The sequence below is a fragment of the Pelodiscus sinensis genome, chromosome 10 (assembly GCF_049634645.1).
Source record: "Pelodiscus sinensis isolate JC-2024 chromosome 10, ASM4963464v1, whole genome shotgun sequence".
NCBI lineage: Eukaryota > Metazoa > Chordata > Testudines > Trionychidae > Pelodiscus > Pelodiscus sinensis.
The window spans coordinates 29441968-29465181 of NC_134720.1; the positions used below are offsets into that span (position 1 = coordinate 29441968).

General features: G+C 44.9%; 1 protein-coding gene across 5 annotated transcripts in view; it reads right to left on the minus strand.

Annotated features, from left to right (window-relative positions):
* Positions 1-23214, minus strand: part of PLCH1 (phospholipase C eta 1) — a 186968-nt gene that overhangs the window by 24064 nt on the left and 139690 nt on the right. For all 5 annotated transcript variants that reach the window (XM_075937751.1, XM_075937747.1, XM_075937746.1 and 2 more), the window contains 5 exons: positions 21058-21165; positions 14958-15119; positions 7706-7777; positions 3371-3465; positions 2521-2618 (listed from right to left, as the gene is read on the minus strand). In XM_075937751.1, the coding sequence (XP_075793866.1) occupies positions 2521-2618; positions 3371-3465; positions 7706-7777; positions 14958-15119; positions 21058-21165 (535 nt within the window). The remainder of the gene's footprint in view (positions 1-2520; positions 2619-3370; positions 3466-7705; positions 7778-14957; positions 15120-21057; positions 21166-23214) is intronic.

Below are 23214 nucleotides of genomic sequence, written 5' to 3' on the forward strand. Positions count from 1 at the left end.
GACCAAGGCATCAACCTGTTATTTGCTCAGCCACCGGCTTTCTGGGCTTATGTGGAAAACCAGCCAGGAGTCAAAGCTAACTGAAAATACCCCATATCCTGGAAAGCCCCAGCCAGAATTGTTTCTGAGAAGCTACAGAGGACTCAGACAATGACAGCATGGCTAACACCTTGCGGAAGCCTTGTAGCCAGGGGGACAGAGTATTAAGCGCAGGCCCACAGAGGTTCAGCTCCTTCCTCTGTGGATCAGGATTCCCTTCCCTGTGGATCCCCCACATCCATGGGAGGGGACTGTGTAACCCACAGCCTCCTAAATCCATTCCACTAGAGGAAATATTTGCATGAAAGCTTGGGTTCTCCAAGGAAGGGTCATTGGGGGCCTAAACCATTACTCTGATTCTCACCTTTCCTGATGTCAGCAGGCATGGTCCTGCATTCTTGTCTAGCTTGTCTCTATGGCTGAAGTGCCACTGAATGTAGGTTCGTAATTCTCTGAACCACATTTTTTAAAGGAGAAATAACCCTGGCACTTGAATATGTTTTTTTCTATCTTCCACATAGAGACAGATACTCTAATTAAACAGACCCCCTCCCTCCCCCCCGAGCAATATGTGCCAGTTTCAGAAATTTAAAGCTGCTCGGAGGCATCATTCATCTTTGCTTATATTACTATTCCGGGAGAGCTGAAAAAGCCAGGAGAAATTGCTACAGAAATTAAGAAATGTGTGCAGCTAATAGAAAAAGCATATCTAGTCCTTTAAAAGAACAAGTATTCATTTTCAGCACATAGGAACCGAGGAGCTGATCTAAAAGATTAGACTGGTGATCCCAAGCTAGACCTTTGACAGTGGCCAGTACCTGATCCATCAGAAGAAGGTGCCAAAAGCATGTAATAGTGTTTGGGAAATAATTGGGTCATAGGTCAAGTTTCTTCCAATCCTTGTTAGTTAGATGTCTTGTGCCCTGAACCATGAAGGTTTAGTTCCTCTATACAGATGTTTGGCCTATTATTAAAACTGTGGATGTCTTATTATTCATATCAACATCTAATCCTAGTAAAATGCTATTTAGCTTTTAGCCTCAATGACATCTTGTGGCAATGAGTTCCTCTAGTTTATTAGGCAACATGTGAAGGGAGTATTTTCTTTAATACATTTTACATCTATTGTCTTTGTGTCACCAAATGTACTCTAAAGTTCTTGTTTGATGTACAATGCCTTTATCCTCCTTAAATGCTCCATTTACTCACTGGTAGTTGCCAATCCCATTTATTCCCATATAAGATGACTACACATAAAATGTCTTGTTTGTTTTTACACCTTTGGCCATCTGCTCTTCAAATTCCATCTTAGCCCCATTAATTTCCATTTTACCTTGTCTTGTAAAACAACAGTAAGCTCATTGTGAGAAGAGACCATATGTATCTCTATATAGCACCCAGCATAATGGAATCCTGAACCCAGCTGTGATCTTTGGGCACTACACAATATTAATATTAAATAATAGTAACACATTGTTATACAGGTCGGACCTTCCTGATCTGCCATCCTTGGGACCTGGCCGGTCCCAAACCAAGGAATTTGCCAGACCAGAGAAGGTTCCTTGCCATAGCCCCCAGCCGCCCAGGGGTGGATGGGTGTTTGAGGTGCTTACTACCCTCCAGCTCTGGCCAGACTGCCTGCTGGATTGCTGGCTCCACTGCTATAGCCCCAGCAGGACTGCCTGCTGGGCTCTAGCAGCCCGTGGTGCCACTGGCTGCCACAGGCTCTGGTCCTGCACTGCTGCGGGCTGCCAGCGACTGGTTGGTTGGGCTGCTGGGGCTGCCAAGGGCTCAGACTCTGGTCCTAGCTCTGTGGCAGCCCACAGGCTCTGGTCCCACTTCTGTGCTGCCATGAGCTGTTGCTGGCCCAGTCCTGTGCTGCCGGGGGCTGCCCTAACTCAGTCCCAGTGCTGCAGGCTGCCAGAGGCTGCTGCTGGTTCCAGCTCCACAGTTGCAGGCTGCTGGGGGCTGCCACCACCAGTAGTCACTGCCCCATCATGCTGCTTCAGCCTGGCCCCTCCTGGATTGCCCTCTAGCCACTAGTCTATCGGGGTTCTCTGGTCCAGGAACATCCCTGGTCCTTCCATACCATGGATGCTGCTAGAGAATTCCAATATTGGGAGGTGCAACCTGTAGTAAAAGCTAACATAAATCTCAGTGAATACAGTGAAACCATGGAAGCTACTCCTGGAAGAGTCTGCATTCCCAGAATCAGACGGGGAAAATTACTAAGTTATGAAATTCACAAGGAAACTGAAGAAACATGGCAGGGTACATTTCCCTAGGGAAGAAAAGGAAGTTGTTGTACTATCTTTCCCCACAGATAGAGATAGGGACAAGAACTGATGAAATACCTGGTCAACTTTTAAAAGTTCTCTAAAAATAAAGGAAACTTTACACCAGAGCCATATATCCCATCAAAATATATAATCTTGAGAAATAACATCACTTATATAAATAAAATCTACAGCCACATCTTACCATCATCCACTATATCTTGGGCTGCTACAGAGTTTGTGTACACGACTAAATCGGAAAGAGCGCGGCACAACTTCATGGTTTTTCTCCTACGGCCCAATCTGTTGAGTAACAGTATATATTACCAACAAAGCAGATCTTTATTTTAATGCTTTAAAATTATATAAATCTCTTCTTTGTAGTTCTGCCATTTTTTGCTGCTAAGAAAAATAAATTCAGCTGAGCATTCTTATACTTATTTATTCTATACTAACTATTAACTATTTCCAAAGACAAATTTAAATAGCAAGAAATAAAAAGAAAGGAAACAAGATAGCTAAACAGGATTTTTGGGCAGTCTCTAAAATTATAGTTTATTCCAAATCCCACTGCCCTCTAATGGAAGTTGTTTAAAACATAGATCTATCCTGTTATACAGACAAAAACAAGGTGGGCAACTAGCTTTAGAAAAAACATCAGCAAAAGAGACCTTTAAAATGCAGTAAATGAATACTTAAAAATGGATTTATTTCATTTTCAGCTGTAATAGACTGAATAAAGGTCTATTATCACAGCCTTTCCCAGTTCATCTTCATGTAAAATTGACTCTGGCTTCTTTTCACTAGCTAAGTATTGTTGTATCATTTATATTCACTTTAAGAGTAATTACTATTTGTATTCCACTGAAACACCATGTAACTGAGTGTTGGGATTTTATAGTTACCGCAAATGCATTTCAATAATTCAGGCAACACAAAAGACTTGCTCTTGAGAACAGACTTGGGTCACTGAGATGGAATAAAGCACAATATGGTCAGTTAAGGAGAAAAGTCTCTAGTTTTCAGGGAAGAGAAAAACAGTGGGGATGTCTGACCTGTACAACTGTCCAATTTCTTTTCCAGAAGAATTTTGCTGACTTTCTTCATCATCAGATGTACTATGAGATTTGGACCTTGGTTTGACAGCTTTCTGTTGGAGGGAAACAATGATCCAGCTGCCATGTAAATCCACAATGCTTTATTGACACTAATTGGAGCAGAAGATACCCCAATGGTGTTCAAAGTGACCTGACTGGTATATTATACATCTAATTTCTATGATTAAAAAAATCGGTCTGGTTTCAATTCAAAATAACCAATGGCTATCCTCTTACTCTCTGGCTGCGTCTAGACTGGCATGATTTTGTGGAAATACTTTTAACGGAAAAGTTTTTCCGTTAAAAGTATTTCCGCAAAAGCGCATCTAGATTGGCAAGTGCCTTTGCGCAAAAGCATCCATGGCCAGTCTAGACGTGATTTTGCGCAAGAAAGCCCTGAATGCCATTTTAGCCATCGGGGCTTTTTTGTGCAAAACAGTTCTTCCCTGTCTACAATGTCCCTCTTGCACAAGTATTCTTGCGCAAGAGGGCTTTTCCCAAGTGGGAGCGTGAAAGCATTTGTGCAAGAAGCACTGATTTTGTACATTACAAAGTCAGTGCTCTTGCGCAAATTCAAGCAGCCAGTGTAGACACCTGGCAAGTTTTTGCCAGTCTAGACCAGTGGTCCCCAACCTTTAGAGGCTGCCAGGCACCAGGGGGCGTGGCCGTTCGCCTGCCGGACACCAGAGGGCGGGGACACATGCACGCCCAGGGGCGGCCCCCCCCCCATAGCCACGTGCTCGGGGCCGGGGGCCCCCCCCTGCAAGCACCGCGCGCCCGGGGCTGACGCTCCTCCCAAGTGCCGCGCGCCCGGGGCCGGCACCCTCTCCAAATGCCACACACCCGGGGCTGGGCCCCCACCCCCCTGCAAGCGCCACGCGCCCGAGGCCGGCGCCCCCCCCTCCTCAAGCGCCATGCGCCCAGGGCCAGGCCCCCCCTGCAAGCACCACATGCCCGGGGCCGGCGCCCCTCCCAAGCGCCGCGTGCCCAGGGTGCGAGCGGCCAATTTGCGGCGCTTCCGGGGCTGGCGCTTACCATGCGCCTGGGCCAGCTCCAGCACAGCACATGCACCACGTGCCCAGGGCCAGGCCAGCCCCGAGCACTTGGCAGGCGCACACAAATGGCCCCGCGGGCACCGTGTTGGGGACCACTGGACTAGATGATCATAATGGTCCCTTCTGACCTTAAAGTCTATGAGTCTACGAACAAGATGGGATATTTGGGGGTCAGCTCTTGTGACCCAATCTTTACTCTCACAAAATCCAGGTTCTGGGTAGACATCATCCATGTGAATCCCACCTCAACCTTGGACTGACTATCACCTTACACCCCTCTTCACTTGCTATGTATTTTGGGTACAAATAACCTGCATGTGTGCTTTTGCAAATGTTAATGAGAGGACAGATTGTAGGTGAGGGACAAAATTTAGGAGAGCCAATGACTGGGTTGTAATGAAACCAAAATAACAAGTACTGTTCCCATTAAACTAATATTGGCCATATTGGGTTTCTAATGTACCACAGAATATTTAATAATAGCAAAAGACCTTTATTAGACAGTAACACATGCAAAATGCATTGCTTCCAGCTATAACTACTGTAGCATTTATAAGAGAAGATTAACAAATATGTTCGCAATGCACTCAACAAACAGTCTCCAGGCAAAATATTCAAACATTTTTTAAAATTTGTTCCTGTTTATGAGCCATAGTATCTCAAAGCATGAAACAATTTTAATTCTGTACAATACACAATAACATTTCTATTACAATAAGAAGGCTAATATTTCATATGTATTCTCTTTCCATAAGCAACTCTTTTTCAAATAGCAATAATAATTGTCAGCTGTAGCTTTTGTGATGCTAACAAGCAGCCAGTTTACTGAAAATATCTTCTGTACAGTATACTTTTCTGAACTGTTAATTTCAATATTCTTACATATTCAGGGATACTAAGGATATGTCTACCCAGCAGTGTTATTTTGGAATAACTTACATTATTCTGAAATAACATAGCCCACGTCTACACTACAGGTTGTACCTCCCTTAACCGGGACTCCCCTGGTCCAGCAACATCCCTAGTCTGGCATGGACCATGGATGTTCCTAGACCACAGAGCCCAGAAAAAGGGAGGTCTGGCAGCAGGGCAGGAGTGCGTAGGGAGGATTGGTGACTCAGCCAGGAGCCCACAGTGTGTGGCAGGGAAGGATGGATGGCATGATGGGGGTTCTGGCTCTAGCAACCTCCCTACCACAGCGGCCAGGCAGCTCTAGCCTGGCTGCAACCATGGACCTCCTGCCCCCAGCCAGGGAGCTCCGAACCCAACGGCAGCCAGAGAGGGCCCCAGCCCCGACTGCGGAGCTCCAGCCACGTTCTGGCTCCAGCGGTCAGGGACCTCCGGCCCCAGCAGCAGCCAGGGAGCTCCAGCACCGTTCCTCTGCGCTGGCGGCAGAGCATTCCAGCCCCAGTCACAGTGGGGTGAGGGAGAGCCCCAGGGGGCTGAGGCAGCAGCGAGGGCAGGCCGGAGGCCTAGCCCGGTGGCAGCATGGCCAGAAGGGGTCCAGCAAATCCCCTCGTTTGAGACTAGTCAAGTCCTGAGAGTGTTGAACCAGCGAGGTCCAACCTGTACAAACGTTGAGCTGGAGGACTTCTTACTCCGACTCCTGTAACCCTCATTTTATGAGGCATAAGGGAAGTTGGAGGAAGAATGCTCTTTCTTAGACTCCCTGCTATGCAGACAGTACCAAAAGCCAAAATAAGCTATTTCGACTTAAGCTACGCAACTGATATAGCTCAAGTCACTTAGTTTATTTCGGCTTTAGCCCTGCTGTGTAGACATACCCTAAGACCGCAGTGGAAAGAGCTGTTCAATTTTCCCTCTCAGTATTAGTATCAGGTGGCTATTGTATCAAGTGGGAAGTCCTTTTCCTTTCTCTCTACTACATTCCATATGGACTTCACAGATTTCATTTAATTTAATATGGTGTACTAATAATGACTATAACTGAGTTTATCCTGCTGTCCTCAGTGCTGAAACAGAACAATTAACTCCTTTGAGGATTCTATATGCTGTCTAGCCTTAAATATAGGGGCCTGGGAATCTGATCTCCTGAATTCCACTCAAAGCCCTGTCAATGACTCACTGAGTGAACCTGCTGTAGTTACTTCACCCTGATTTCCAAAGTTTCACATATTTAAAGCATTTACAATCAGTTCACTTGAGAAAGTCACCTGATTTTCACAGGGGCTATGCGCACATAGCTTTCAATTAGGATACTTATTTAGGAGCCGAGATTTAGAGTTAGGTGGGTATTTTAGGTACTAATAGTTGGAAATATTGGCCTCAAGTGTGCTGTGCCTCAGTTTACCCTCTTTCACAGTGTATACACGTAAAATTACCCAGCACACTTTTCTGTTGTGAGAATTCATTAATGTCTGTTAGGAGTTCTGAGATTCTCAGGTGGAGATCTCTGTACATGTAAAAAATATTACTATTATATGCCATTCTGAGCATCCTTTTGGCATATAAAACAGCAGTGCTCTAAGGGTTAAGTGTTTTTAAGTTTTTCTGGATCTGTCTGTAATAATCATTAAAATAATAATATTTTGACTTATTTCTTTCAGCACAGATATAAAGTTAACGTGGCATCCAAATGGCTATATCCAAATAGAATAGTTTAACGTGATTAAATTGTTAAAACATTTTTTACTTCAGTGTAGCCAGTAATTTCAATTTTTTAGCAACTGATTTCTTTAGCTGTCATCCCATTCTAGAGTATTTCTTCTCTCATCAGTGTTTATGGGATTCCAATGTCCATTAGCATGTATGTTACTTCAAGAAATCACATGTATTGAAAGGATAGAATTTCTTATTGCTCACGTTTTAGTACCCCGAAAGACAAACATCGTGAGTATGTGGACTTAGCAACAACCAAAAAAACTCCTACTCATTTTAAACCAGTGCAATTTTATGATCTAATTACAAATAGGGGGGCTTGATTCATTTCTCCATTATACCACTTACACACTAGTGTAACTTTACTGATTTCATTTGAATAAAACCAGCATAACTAAATGGAGTTATGCCAACATACACCCGGCATAATAAACTGAAGCATCAGATCATGCAACTCCACAAAAATTCAGATATTATCAGAAATGCAATTAAAAGCTATGAAAAATTACATTTTTACAAAACAGAAGTAAAGGGCCTGGTTCTGCCATGAACATTGAGTAACCTGTATTTATTAACCCTTAGACAAACAACAGATATGAGACACTCCAGTTCCACCTACCTTGTGTTTCCCAAAGTTGCCTATTAATGAACGACTATGGGATTTCTTTCCACTTTCTTTTGTATCTCGATTCTGTGCAAAGGAAAGTGCACAATTAGCATATTTTTCAAGCCATCTCAGGAGGTAGCTTTGTATTTTGAAGTTTGCTATGATCATTAAAAAGATGGATTTGTCAAACTAATATGTATTGTTGTCTGTGACACTATTAAGATAATTAATAATTACATGCAAGAGTATAATGTAATAATTATATGCCAAAGTAAAAGTGAAAATGAAGCTATTTAAATCTAAACACAATATACTTAGCTTTTGATGTATTTGTAATACAGAATTTTTCTGCTTCTTTATGCTATAATGATTTGGCAACCACTGATGGTAGTGAAAATAAACAAGTAGCAACCCAACAGCATTTTAAATTTAACTGAAGACCAGAAAACAATAACAGAAGTTGTTCTTTCCAATAAGTGCATTTTGATGATGGGACATCAGCAAAACCATCTTTATTTAGGATAGCTGATGAACCCTCATTTTACAGACTGAATGTGACAGGGTCAACATTAATGATTAAAATAAAAGAGATTCTAAATTTCTCTCTGCTTTTTTTTTTAAACAGGCAAAAATATGCTTCTCTCCTCCACTTAATGCCATTTTCCAATCTAGTGATATCACTTCATCATCAATTGGTTGCTCTGAATAGATGAGCTTCTTGTACGAAGCAGCCATACAAGAACTAGAGTATTCAAAGAGACACCATGCAGTAATGCTTCGTACAGAAGGCCACATTATGGTCTACAACGGTAGCAGGTCGTTAATGGAGAGCAAACTTGGTTTTTCATTTTATGTGTTTCTAGATCAGCTGCTCTGCCATGGAAAGCATGGCAAAAGACTAAATCACTCCTATTCCTGATTAAACCAGGCAAGTCAAGAGTAATTCTATTCTTATAATTAAATCTGGAGTCACTAACTGATGTCAGTGTAGTAATAGAGAGGTAGTCGTGTTAGTATGATCTTGGTAAAACAAAAGGAAAAACTACGTATCACTTTAAAGACTAACAAGATGGTTTAATAGGTGATGAGCTTTCATGGGCCAGACCCACTTCCTCAGATCATATTCTGGAAGATAACTGGCATGACCATATACAGGGCTTGACAAACCCAGGCAAGAGCTACTCGCCAGCCCCGCACCGCACATGCACCAAACTGGCACTGCACATGCGCGAAGCGCCAGTAAATGGGGCGCACGGAGTGACCGGCTGAAATCTACTCACCACGGGCGAGTAGATTCAGAAGTTTGTCAAGCCCTGACCATATATACCAAAGGAATACAATGAAAAAAGTGAACACATTATTAAACTGACAAATCAGATTTAGTACAGAAGGTGGGGTAAGGGGGAGAGAGGGAGGGAATAGTTATTTGAGTCAATGAATGGCTAATCAGGGGTGATAAGTGGGAAGCTATCTTTGTAATGCTTAAGGTAATTAGCATCTTTGTTAAGGCCCATTCATAAAGTGTCAAATTTAAGGATGAAAAAAAGTTCTGAAATTTCCCTCTGTAATCTGGTGTTAAAGTCTCTTTGAAGTAAGATGCACATAGTAAGGTCATTAAGACTATGTCCAGGTAGGCTGAAATGAAAAGCAACTGGTTTTTCCTTGTGAAGATGTCTGATGTCTGATTTGTGGGCATTAATTCTTTGGCGAAGCGTCTGAGAAGTCTGTCCAATATACATAGCAGAAGGACACTGTTGGCACATGATGGCATAAATTATATTTCTGGATGAACAGGAATATGTGTTCTTGATCATATAACTGACATGGTTAAGTCCAGTGATGGTGTCACCAAAGTATGTGGACAAAGTTGGCAACGGGGTTTGTTGCAAGGGAAAGTTCCAGGGTTGGTATTAACGTGGTATTTCCTGTGTACTACAAATACGCAGAAACCGTCTGTCTCAGCAGCTTGCGTCACCATATACACTTCTTCAAAGTAAGTGAAAAGTGGGCATAAAATCTTACCACCAGTGTGAGTACATAATTCTGATAAGGTGTCATTTAACAACCAGAATGCATGCTTTTGCGCACGTGTGCATGAAGACACAAGCTGCCATGGCACTGCAGAAATAGTTTCCTTAAATTAGATTAAAATCTGTCCAAGCAGAATTACCCATTGTTTACATAAGTGTATCTGAGATCAGAACTTGCATATGGATTCCTAAATCACAGAAATGGTCTTGAATTTGTAACACGATGGTTATCAGCAAATTCTGAATGGTTTAGAATAGACAATTCATGATATAGCTAATTTTACTAAGGCTAAGTATTGTGGAAGAAAACATTGTTATTCTTCCACAGTATTCATTTCCCAAGCAGCCTCTGAAAAAAGTATTACCTAGGTGAGCAGGTAACACACACGTTACATTCTCTAGAGGTTAATGCAGTGGTCCCCAACCTTTAGAGGCTGCCGGGCGCCAGGGGGCGTGGCCATTCGCCTGCTGGGCGCCAGAGGGCAGGGACACATGCACGCCCAGGGGCGGGGCCCCCCATAGCTGCGTGCTCGGGGGCGGGGCCCCCCATAGCCACGTGCTTGGGGCCGGGGGGGCCCCCCCTGCAAGCGCCGTGCGCCTGGGGCCGGCGCTCCTCCCAAGCGCTGCGCGCCTGTGGCCAGCGCCCCCTCCAAATGCCGCGCGCCCGGGGCCGGGCCCCCCCCTGCAAGCACCGCGCACCCGGGGCCAGCGCTCCCCCCAAGTGCCACGCGCCCGGAGCACGAGCGGCCAATTCGCAGCGTTCCTGGGGCTGGCGCTTACTATGCACCCAGGCCGGCTCCGGCACAGCGCATGTACCATGTGCCCGGGGTCAGGCCAGCCCCGAGCACTTGGCGGGCGCACACAAATGGCCCCGCGGGCACCATGGCACCCACGGGCACCGTGTTGGGGACCACTGGGTTAATGTTTGTTGTAGATCCCAGAAATGGGGCCATTTGCAAGTGCATATTTTAATGAGGTAACAGAAGGGTTGTGGGGTCCCTTTAGCAAAAGGAAGGGATGAATCAGCAAAATGACTCAGAGTTTAATTGGAATCATGAGGAATGGAATCTAGATGGACCAAAAGAAATCCTGCACCATTTGGAAGTGTAGGTAAAGGGGACATTAATAGAGGCCAAAAATATGGACAAATGAAGAGTTTGTTAGTTCACCTGGAAGAAAAGGGAGGCACTTGGATAGCTGCAATCAAGGAGAATGAGATTTGCATATCAAAAAAAAAAAAGAAGAAAGAAAATGGAAAAATCTCAGTAGATAAATTAGAAACTAGCTTTATAATGACAAACCCTTAATTATAACAAAGCTAGCTAATGAGTTACTGAATTTCCAAAACATAAAAGTTTAATTCTTGTTTACAACTGTACTCTCCTAACTAGGTCAACAGATGATATCAATTAAGCCTTCAGATATTTTAGCTTGTTATTGTATTGCTGACTCTGAGCTGAAAAAAGGACCAAAAATCATTTCTAAAAGTCATCAAGTACAACAAGGCTTCAGACAGGAATGGAAAGAGACAAATGGGTATCATTAGTAGCCACTTAAATTATATCAGATTAACGAATCAGCAAAAGTCGAGCCTCAGGGCTGGTCTACACTAAAGCTGTAAGTCAACCTAAGTTATGCTACTTTTGTTATGCAAGTTACATAATGGAAGTCAACGTAACTTAAGTCAGCTAACACTGGTGTCTCTACCACACTGTTGGTAGAAGATGCTCTCCCACCAACTTACCTTAGGCTTCGTGGGGAGGTGAAGTACAGACATGGATGGGAAAGCACACGGCTGCCATCAACTTACCTTGTCTTCACCAGACCCACTAAATCAACACCGCTGAATCGATCGCAGCCGTAAGAATATACAAACCCTCAAATTTGATACTTATAGTTGACAGCATCCCACATTCAATGGCTGGATATGGCTACAGTCACTGATATCTGCAACAATCTCATCTTCAACAATTTTCTTGGATCATATTAATTAAATGTAACCGCTAAGTTTAGATGTCATTAATTTCTCCAAGATGAACTATGACTCCCAACGTGACTCCCCCATGGAGAAAATTACTGCCATTTTATAAATAATTATTTTTGTAAATAATAATCTTTTGGGTTATCTGGGAAAGCTGCAGAGAGGGAGGGACTGCGCTAAACTGAAATTGCCTAGCAGGATCTAGTAGGTGACAATCAGAGGGCTGCTTTGCCAATCTATAAGTGTTTTCAAGATGAAGCCCTAAGAAAGTACCAATGGTTACTAACCCACTGTAAGACTGCTTGAACATTCAGATGATGTTTAACATTCAATGAAGAAATACACAGTTTAACATTTACACAATCAGGTTCTTTTAATTGTGCTCCCATTAATTTTAATGACTCAGAAATGACCCTTTGAAGTGGATTTTACAGTCTGCTCTGCATTGCAGGAGGGAACATAGCTCAATAGAAATGGAAGTTTAGACTCCAGAGATCTATTTCTCAGCTCTGCCACTGATTTTCTGTCAACTTTAACAACCTGCCTCACCTCTCAGTGTTTGTTTACCTATGTGTAAAATGGTTAGCTGCTTACTTCACCTTGAAGTTTAATCAATTATTGTGGGTGATATACATTGAGATTTTCAGACTGAAGGAGCTATGGAAGTGCACTTACTGTCAGTTTCAAGCTACACTAAGCAAATCGAGTAAAGACACAACTGTAAATTGTTTCTGTTTTATTTAATACAGGAGGTCACATTATCTTATGTTCCCAAAGTTTGTAAAAAAAAACCAGACTGGACCATACCATTTACATCAGTGGTTATCCAGAATGATGTCACTCAAAGGGTAGGTCTACGCTACAGCATTATTTTGAAAGATCTTATTTTGAAATAACGCGTCTAGACACAAAATGAATATTGAAATAGCATTTTGCTATTTCGAAATAGCGCGTCCACACTGATAGGATGCTGAATCGCATTTAAGGCCAGCCAGAACCAGTTCTGCCAGGGCATCAGGTCAGGAGTTAGCCTCAGACAGCAGCCACACAAGATATCTGAGACCTGTGCTTAAAGGGATCCCGCCAGACAGCCAGTTCTAAGGTTTCCCTGCTTGCTTGCCTACCTCGCTGAGGGACAGCAAAGCATTTTTTTCTCAGAATGCTCTGGTTGACCTCACTGAGGACACCACAGCACTCTGCAGCATGGAGCCGGAGCCGACCCTGGCACTCTGGTGCTTCTCCTGGATATGTTGCTTCGAGCCTGGCAGAATGTTTTGCAGGCAGTAACAGTCTCCATGGTGTGCCCCACTGGGGGCTTGTGCCTCATTCCTCCCTCACATCCTTTCACTTACCCCTCCCTAACCCCCCTTCCTGCTGTACAATAAAAGACACGTGTTCATTACAACAAAGCATCTTTATTGAACAAAGCTGCAGTGCGGGGGGCGGGAGGAGAATGAAACTGCGGTGAGACTGGGGAAAGAAGGTGGGAGAGGGGAGGGGGAAACCTAGGAGGAGGGAGCTGGCGGGGGGGGGGAGAGCAAGGGGAGGAAGTGGGAGGAGAAGCTCAGGGCTCAGGGTCTCGCCAGTCCAACTGTCTCCCAGCACCGCAGGTATGGGGGCCTTGGTGTCCCTGAGGGTGTGGGGAGGGTATGGAGGAAGAAGCGGGAGACGGAGAAGGAGTGGGAGGAGGAGCAGTAGCTGGGGAGGAAGCAGGGGCTGGAGCAGCAGGAGGCAGCAAGATGACCACCTGGGAGGCACGGACCATCCTGCCCCCCAGGATGCAGTCCACGGCATCAAAATAGGGGCAGGGGTCTGGGTCTGCACCTTGTTGGGAGCTGCCCCCTGTGGCCCTGGCATAAGCCTGCCGCAGCTCCTTTATTTTCATGCGAACCTGCTCCTGGGTTTGCATGTGGCCTTTGGCGGCCAGGCTGGCAGCCATCCGCCTGTAGACGGTTGCGTTCTTCCATTTAGTGCCGATATCATGGACGTTGGAGGCATCCCTCTCAAACCTGAATTAGGTCCCTGATCTCCGCACTGGACCAGGCAGGCGCCCGCCTTTTCCAGCCCCTGGAAGGCTCCTGGGAGCTGGCAGACTGTCCTGGGGAGCAGTGGAGGGCTGACTGGCACTGGCTGCCTGGCTCATGCTGGGGCCACTGGGTCAGGTGCAGCGACTGCTGGCTCTGGGCTGGCAGGCTTGGAGCTGGCACAGGCACTGTGGCCAGAGTCTACCCCTTTAAGGGCTCCAGAGAGGAGTGGAGGGAGAGGAGTATTCTTGGTTGTGCCCAGAGTGGCCACCAGGGCACCCTGGGAAGGGCTGGATGCCCCCTATTTCGAAATAAGCGTCTACACAGTGGTTATTTGGAAATAGCAGTTGCGAAATTGGCGCTATTCCTTGTGGAATGAGGTTTACCAATTTCAAAATAAGTCCTCCGCTATTTCGCTTTAATTTCGAAATAGCAGTTTGGCTGTGTAGACGCTAGTAAAGTTATTTCGAAATAATGGCTGTTATTTCGAAATAACTTTGCTGGGTAGACATATTCAAGAAAAGTTACTCCAGATTTATATCTATCAATTCTCATGTAACTGGCATGAGAATTGGTCACACTGAGCACTTACTAATGCAAGCATATCTAAAGCTCCTGTTTTGCTCATATTCTGTGACCTGGCTTCACTTAACACTTATCTTTCACCATATAGGACATAATTTATGCTAAACACCCTGATGATGTGATGGGACACATTAGCCTTGACATTTTGACCCATGCAGTCTCAGTGACTACTGAACTTTATCTAAGTATGGCTATATTTAGACTACAGAGTTTTTCCGGGATACCGCAGGTATCCCGGAAAAACTACTGCATCCAAGGAACACATCTGCTCTTCTGCCATTTTTTGCGGAAAAGCAGACATGCTCTTTCAGAAGCCCTGTCTTCCTTGTTTCATGAGAAAGAAGGGCTCTTCTGAAAGAAGAGGTTTTTATGAAATTTGGCCCAGTGTAGATGGGCCAAATTTTGGAAAAGCCTCTTGCAAAAAAACTATTGGAAAAAGGCGCACAAGTTGTGAAGCGCAATTTGTGTACCTTTTTCCGATAAAACTCTGTTCTAAGCTCTTATTTTAAATAAAATGTTTCAAGAGCTGTTTATTAACTATTACGATGACCTTTTATTACACGTCAAATCTGCAACGAATATTGCCACTATTGTAACATTACTGAATTTGTTATAACACAAGGAAGGAAAAATAATGATCATACCTGTTTCAAGTTTACATTTAAGCCTTCATGTGTTGCTTTCAACAGCGCTCTCACAGTGAAACTATCAGGGTCTTCTTTGTCCCTGATTTGAGATTCTTTTATCAGAGATTCAAGTTTCTTTCTTATAAAAGACTCCATCTGGTGCTCAGTTGTACCATTACTCTGAAATGAATTAACAAATTTGGCTACAGTACAATCAGACATGCCAAGCATATTTGAATAGCCCAAAATGAGCACTATGGATGCTTCCATTCAAGCAAACTATTGTTGCTCTCAACTTTCTTCGGACCCTTTCCAAGTACAAGCAGGATGATGAAAAAAGCTTTAGTTTCCCTCTTCATATTGGCTGCTTTCCCTGACAAGCATTTCCCTTTAGCCCTCTGATGTGTAATATACATTGACATAGATGAGCATTTAAATCCCCTCAGAATTTTGTCTTGTGTCACTTTCCTGACATGGGAACAATGGTATCACTTACCTATTCTCTCTGAAATGTGGTAAAGAAGACACAGTGATGTGCTGCCATAGCCCTTTGAAAATGTAAACCACTAAGGGCATGTCTAAACTACAACCCTCCATTGAAAGAGGGATGTAAATTAGGCAGATCGAAAATGCAAATGAAGCAGGGATTTAAATATCCTGTGCTTCATTTGCATAATCTCGTCACAGTGTTCTTTCGAAAAAGGGTATTTCGAAGGTGAAACCTCTGTCTAGATGCGGTTCTTTCAAAAAGAAAAACCTTTTTCGAAAGATCCTGTACTCCTCATTCAAAAAACGAGCAGTACAGGATCTTTCAAAAAAGGGATTTTTTTCGGAAATAACCGCGTCTAGACAGCAGTTTCACTTTCGAAATACCCTTTTTCGAAAGAACGCTGTGACACGATTATGCAAATGAAGCACAGGATATTTAAATCCCTGCTTCATTTGCACTTTCGATCTGTCTACATCCCTCTTTCGAGAGAGGGATGTAGTTTAGACATGTCCAAAGTGTGCAACGGTATAACTCTTCCTTGATGGAAGACAGTAAGTCATTTGTATTGTGATAGCTCCTATGGGTGCTATTATGCTAGGAGCTGTACAAACGCAAAAGGAAAAATGCTTAGCAGAATTTTTGATGTAAATAGTAAGGGCCTGACATCAAAGTGGAATTCCCCCTTCTGCTGAGGGGGAGTTCACATCCATGAAAGAAAGTGAAGGTCTACTACCAAATCCTGCAGATTCTCCGATTGTATGGTAGACAAGGGGCCACCTGCAAGGTAGCGCCAATAGCTCACAGGCAGGGGCTGGCAAAATGCGGGCCAGCTCCAGCCCACCAAACCACTGAACCTGGCCCGTCATCACCATCCTTTGGCCCAGTGAGTGCCTCAGGTAGGCTCCCTGTCTTCTGCACCCCTGCACACAGCACATGGGGCGGGGGGGCATGTGCTCTCCGCGCCACAAGTCCTGGGGGAGGGAGATTAGGCATGCTGCCCCCGCTCCCAGCACAACTTCACAGTTCCCTTTGGCTGGCTTCCAGCCAATGGGAGTTGTCTGGGCTGTGCTTGCATCACAGGCAGCAAGCACTGCCCGCTCATTCATTTCCCCCACTCCACCCTGAGGCTTGTGACACTCAGGCGATGTCTAGATTACGGAGTTTTTCTGGGATAACCAAGGTATCCCAGAAAAACTCCACCGCGTCCAAGGAACGCGTCTGCTCTTCCGACATTTTTTGCAGAAGAGCAGACGTGCTCTTTCAGAAGCCCTGTCTTCCTCGTGCCATGGCTCTTCTGAAAGACAAGGTTTTTCTGAAATTTGGTCCCGTGTAGATGGGCCAAATTTTGGAAAAGCCTTTTCCGACAAAACTATCGCCCCAATCCCCTATCCCAATCTCCCTTCTGCACCCAACCCCCATCCTAGACCCCACACTTCCTCCATTAATAACATGGAAGATGGCAGCCCATGTCAACTTTCCAAATTCTTGGAATGGCTCCCCCAAACAATTATTGCCTACCCCTGCTTTAAGGGCTTCCATTCCTTGGTAATGCAACTTCTACCTCTAGTGCAGTAGTTCTCAAAGTGTGGCCTGCAGATCACGATCGTCTTTCAGGTGGGCCCCATAGGCTTCAAGCTCACTCCCCCTGCAGCAGGAAGCCTGTGATGGTGCCAACCCTGTACCGCTCCCTGCAAGGTTGGAGTGCCAGCGCTGTCTTCCCGCTGCAGGGGGAGGGGGAAGCCTTGTGGGCCAAATCCAGCTTGCAGAGGAAGGATGTGACTGTGTGCTGCAGCTCTCCCTTTCCCCAGCTGGGGGAATGGCAGCATAGGAAAGTGTTCACCAAGCCTAGAGGCTTTCCCCACAGCTCCCATTGGCTGTAATCCTGGCCAATGGGAGCAGTAGGGGGTGTTGCCTGGGAGCAGGGGGAGGCACAGAGCCAGGTAAGTATCCCCCATTCCCCTCATGCCCAGACCCCACACCTCCATCCCCCCTCACACATCCCCTCCCACCAAGACCTTGCACCCCCAGCCCACTCCAGCAGTCTCTCTCCCTCCCAGTTCCCCTCCCTTCACCCTGATCCTGCACCAACCTCCCACCCAAAATCCCCTCTTCCTCAGTCTGCTCCTGCACCCAACCTTCCAGCCAGACCCCACCCTGAGTCCGCTCCTGCACCCTACCTCCCACGCAGAACTCTGACCCCCTTCTGCACCCATTTTTGTCATCATAGGTGGTTGGCTGGTGGTCCCCAGAAAGGTCTGCATTCAGTGGGGTGGGCTGCGGACCAAAACATTTGAGAACCACTGGATTAGTGTCTCTCCTTAAGATTCCGTATGATGCAGGAGGTGCAGGAGGGAAAGCCAGTATAGTCTCTGCCAGTCACTGAGAATTTGTGGGTTCAATGGTGTGGTCGCATGAATGTAGAGTTAAAATTGTGGTTACCATGGGTTGTCTAACCTTATCTAGAAAATGTCACGGTTTTCAATGTTTGCGTTATATTTCGACTTGTGTTCAGCAGCATCTCTTTGCTTCAACCCCAACCCTGCATTGATTTGGACAGGTGCTTAAAATTAAGCACAGCCTAAAGGCTTTCTGGATTGGGGACCTAAATTGTATTTAGCAACCTTCACTGTAGCTTATTTTTTTTGTTACTAAATAGGAAAAAGTTTCATGCTGCAAGAAATACGGAGGGAATATATATTCTTGGGTCACTGAACAAACCATCTCTGCCTCATGCTTCCTGGACCCAAAGCAAAATTGTATTTCTACATGAGGCTGTCTTGTAGACCATATGGCTCAAATAGCATCATGCTACATTCTGATCATAAAGTAATCATAGAGCCTAAGGCTTTGTAAGAATGCAACGAAGCACATCTTCTCTCTCAGTGTTAAGTATCACTGCATTTATCTGGAGACAGGGAGAGAGAGAGAGGGAGAGAGAGAGAGAGTGGGAGGGAAGCAAAGAAATTCAGTCCCTTTATGCTATGTATGTGAACCCTAGAGGAGACTTTGCTGATTATTTGACATGTAGGTGGTGCCTGTGCATAGAATTAAAGAAAAGAAATGGTGTGAACATCTGCTTTCTCTAAACTAATTCAGAAGGGGATCTAAGTCTGCAGAGGGATTCCCAAGTCAGCCTGCGAAATGCTTAACTCCCAACAGCAGATGTAAATGATTAAGAAAAACAAAAATAATTGTTTGAAAAGCTATTGCAAAATATTGAATATAACAGAAGACTACAAGGGGATGTGTGTCTGCAATAAAAACATTCAATCTGAATGAAAATTCTGTGTGCATGTAATTAACACAGCCAATATAAGTGAAAATGATATGGGAGTGAGTGTGGGAGTAATAAAAAAGCAAGCTCACGGGGCCAAATTCAAAGCTGAGAACGATGGATTTACATCTAGTGATGTCAAAACTGAATTTGGCCCCTTCTATTTTTACCATACTGTGTAATAGCTTCTTTCTTGTTCAAATTTTTAAAATTAGTGAAGTGGCTGCCGCTGGGCTGGACATCTGTGTGGCAGTGTGCATCAGCACCGCACAACTGTGTTAGCAGCAACAAATATGGAAATGGCTAAACATAAAATGAAAGTATAAAATAAAACACACGGCGGTTAAATCTTTAAAAAGAGAGAGCAAGTAAAGACTCGGGGGTTAAAGGCAAGAAAAAAGGCAAGGGAAAAGAAATCATAAAAGAAGAGTTTTGAATTGTGAAATTCAGATCACTTTGGTGCTTAAATATAGATTTAGGTGCATGACTTTAGGCACCCAGATTGGAAAATTTTAATCTGTATAATTAATATTAAGTTGGAGTTTGGAATGTGTAAGGAACACAAAATTGAGTAAGTAAATTGTGCCACGTAATGGTGATATACTTCAGTGTTTCCCAATTTTATTTGGCCGAGGAACCCTTTTCAGCTTTTCAGAATTTCAAGGAACCCCTAGGTTTGTCAAATAAACAAACAAACAAACACAAAAAAAGGAGGGGGGAGGGGACCCACCAATGCATGAAAATCACATTCCTTCCCAAGACCCTCACCCCCACCTCCCTTCCTTGAGGCCTCATCCACTCTGTTCCCATCCTCTCCATCACTGTCTATCCCTAGCCTAATATGCTCTCACTAGGTTGAGACAGGAGGTGTGGGGTGGGAATGAGGGATTTGGGTGTGGAAAGGGATGAGAAGTACAAGCTCTGGGAGGGAATTTGGATGCAGGAGAAGGGGATGTTGGCTTGGGGAGGGGGCTCCAGGCCCAGGAGTGTTGGGCTCAGGTGGAAGGTTGGGGGGCCAAGCAAGCCATGGGCTTGTGGATGTAAGACTTTCCTTGCATGAGCAAAATGAATTTTGTGTTGTGCACCAGTACTGAGTTCATGTGGCTCATTTGGATGTGCATCTGTGGCACCCAAGTTATTAATAAATATCTTATAACCCTTTACCTTTTCTCTCTGCTGAGATGTCTCCTCTCCTGATGCCTGCTTCCTCCCAACTCCTCACTCTCCTCTGCTGTCCTGACTCCTGCCCTTCTCACTGCCCTCAGCCTTCCTGAGACCTGGCCCCCTCCACCAGCCCTTCTCTCCTTCCTGTGCCCACTCCAGTAGCCCTACTCTGATCATGTGAGCTACCCCTCCTCATCCCATCTCCTAACACCTCCCTCTACACACCTGCCCTGCCTCTCTCCTCTGAGGCTGGTCCCTCCCCTGCAGGTGTCTGCCCTTCTGCTTCACCCCCAGAATCTCCTGGCACTTTCACCTTCTCACTCCTGCACCCTGCTGGTGCCTCCCCCTTCCCTCACTGCCCCTACCTCCTTTGCCCTCTTTTTCCCTGATGCCCACCCCCTCACCACCCTCTGCTCCCGTTCCCCTCATACATGACCTGCTCCATCCCCACCTTCCTCATGCCCACCCCTTCTTTCAAGCCTTCTCCCAGCACTTCCCCCTGCCCCCGCTAGCCCCCAATGCCCTTATCCTCTCCTCTCCCAGCATCACCCTGTCCCCCCTCCCACTGACACCTCCCCTCCTGCCTTTTTCCTCATTGTCTGTACTTGGCCCCCTGGCATTTGTCTCGCTTCTACCCTGTGCTTTTGGTGCCTTCCCCTCTCCTCCCCCTCTGCACAAGCACCTTCCTCTCCCAGCCCTTCCCCTTCCTCTACCTACCACTTTGTGGGGCTGGAGTCTGCGCTCCGTCCCCAGACTCTGAACTCGCAACTCAGCCACACGGAGCAATGCAGCACCCAGCAGTTTTAAAATCCTGGGCCGTGACATTACGTCACACCTGGGCGTCTCCCTGCCTACTGGTTTGAGCACGCTGCACAAGGCAGCAGCAGCGGCAAGGGGGAGCTCAGTGAAGGTTGCGCACGGCAGGGATGGGGTCAGGGGAAAGACACTCTGGGGCCAGGGTGGAAGGATGCACAGGGGAGGCTGGGGCCTGCTTCAGCTCCAAATATTGGTGGAGCATGGGCACCATAAGCCCATACAACTCACTGCCCATGCCTCTCCTGGCTAGCCAGCTCTCTCTCTCTCTTTCAGAGGGGATGGGGGAGTGCCAGCTCCTCACAGAACCCCTAGTTTTGCTTCGCGGAACCCCAGGGTTCCCCGGAGCACCAATTAGGAAACACTGATATACTTACATAACACAGCTTTAACTTGCAGTCATCTTCAATTTCATCTGCACTATCTTCATCAGAAACCTCCCCTTCTTCAGCATCAGATGCAAGGTTATATGGTAACTTCTTGCCCTAAAAATTAGCACAAAAATATTTATAATATATGTAGCAGTTACTAGTGTTAGTTACTATGGAGAAGGCAAGCTAAAATTCTTGTTCGTGTACATAGTTCCAAATAAGGTCTGATCAGAGAATACATTATTTCAAATTGTTATGATGAACATGGGCTTTCAGGATTTTTCATTTAGACTTCGACAGACACCACCCAGGGAACCAGTTTATTCTAAAGATAATGACTGGCACTGACAGTTGATTAATGGGGACAGTACAAGAAAAATTATCAGCTTAATGGGATACAGCCATCCAGTGCCAAGAGTATTTGTTCAGAGCAGGTCTACACAACATAGTACTTGAGATACTGGTGCCTGCCAGCACCAAGTACAGCACTAGAGCTGTCACTACTGATACCACAGGTGGAGATGAAAGAGCAGGAAATTTCAGAGAAATAACCCTGCTGTGGACAAGGCCTCAGAACCTTGCACAGAATCAGAATGTTCAAATACAATTGTGGGCAGTGTGGTTCTGACCTCAGTTTGGCCAGGTTCTTCAGAATCAGCACCCTTCACAAGGGACACAACCTAAGCTTGCTAAAGTTAGTGGTAGTCCTGCTATGGACATCAATGGATTTAGACCAGTCTCTTTGTGCACTGGTAACAGATACTAATTATACAGGGTGGCTACGTCTACACTGGCACCCTTTTCCGAAAATGCTTAAAACGGAACAGTTTTCCATTATAAGTATTTCCGGAAAAGCGCGTCTACATTGGCAGGATGCTTTTCCGGAAAAGCACTTTTTCCAGAAAAGCGTCCGTGGCCAATGTAGACACGCTTTTCCGGAAAAAAGCCCCGATCGTCATTTTCGCGATCGGGGCTTTTTTGCGGAAAAGACTACTGTGCTGTCTACACTGGCCCTTTTCCGGAACTGTTTTTCCGGAAAAGGACTTTTGCCCGAACGGGAGCAGCATAGTTTTTCCGGAAAAACACTAACAATTTTACAGTAAATTGTCATTGCTTTTCCGGAAAAGCAAGCGGCCAGTGTAGACAGCTGGCAAGTTATTCCGAAAAAGCGGCTGCTTTTCCGGAATAAGTGGCCCAGTGTAGACACAGCCGGTGGGATTTTTAAAGCACCTAATGCAGTTCAGTGCCAACTCCGCTTACATTTTGAAAATCCCATCTATTTAATGTTTTGATGTTTCTTTCTCCCTTTCATTACACCTCGTAGTTGCCAACTCTAATTCTATCATTTGTAACATGACTCGGGAGTGATGTAAAGCAAGTATTTGAAAGTTATGTCCCCCTGTGCTGAATTGCTTAAATGCAGGCTGTCTCTGGAATCTTGGTAACATCACATCTCTATTCTTAAAGACATGTGAGATGCTACAAACATAAAAAGAATCCTTCCTAGCAAAAAATTACCTTTTTTATTAAAAGTTCAAATAAATAAAGTGCTGCCATTTGTAATATGTAAAATTTAAGAATTCCTTACCAAGCCTATAGAGCAGTTCTACAGGAAAATCTGCCTCTTGCCTCCTTTTCACAGAAAAAATGCTGCAACTCTTTTAAATGAATACCATTTAGACACTCATGAGCCATTATATTGCCAGCAAGCATAAATGTTCTGCAAAGTACTGCTTCAAATTCTAGCAGTAAAAGCACTTTAGATAAGACAGCACATGCCCCATGAATATTTTTACTCAGTTTATTATTCAGTTATCATGTGTTAAAATATTAGAGCCCAAAAGTATATTTTGCATTACTTAATTTTCTATTCTCCACTGACCTAGGATAGAAATACTGGGCTCCATATTTTACATGCTTAACCCATAAACTGCTGTATTTTCCAGCTATTAGAATACTTAGGATAACATGAACGTATAGACAGACAGCTATATGAGGCTTCCAAAGGGTAGTTATAAAGATGCGGCTCATCTGTGTTCTTAACCGGTAAGGCCTTCGGCTTTCTTAAGTTCAGAATGTCAGAATCAATTTCTGCAACAAGAGGTAACTGTCTCAAAGGTAGGGTTAAGAACCCGCTGGGAAGTCTAATTTTTTACTGGCCCA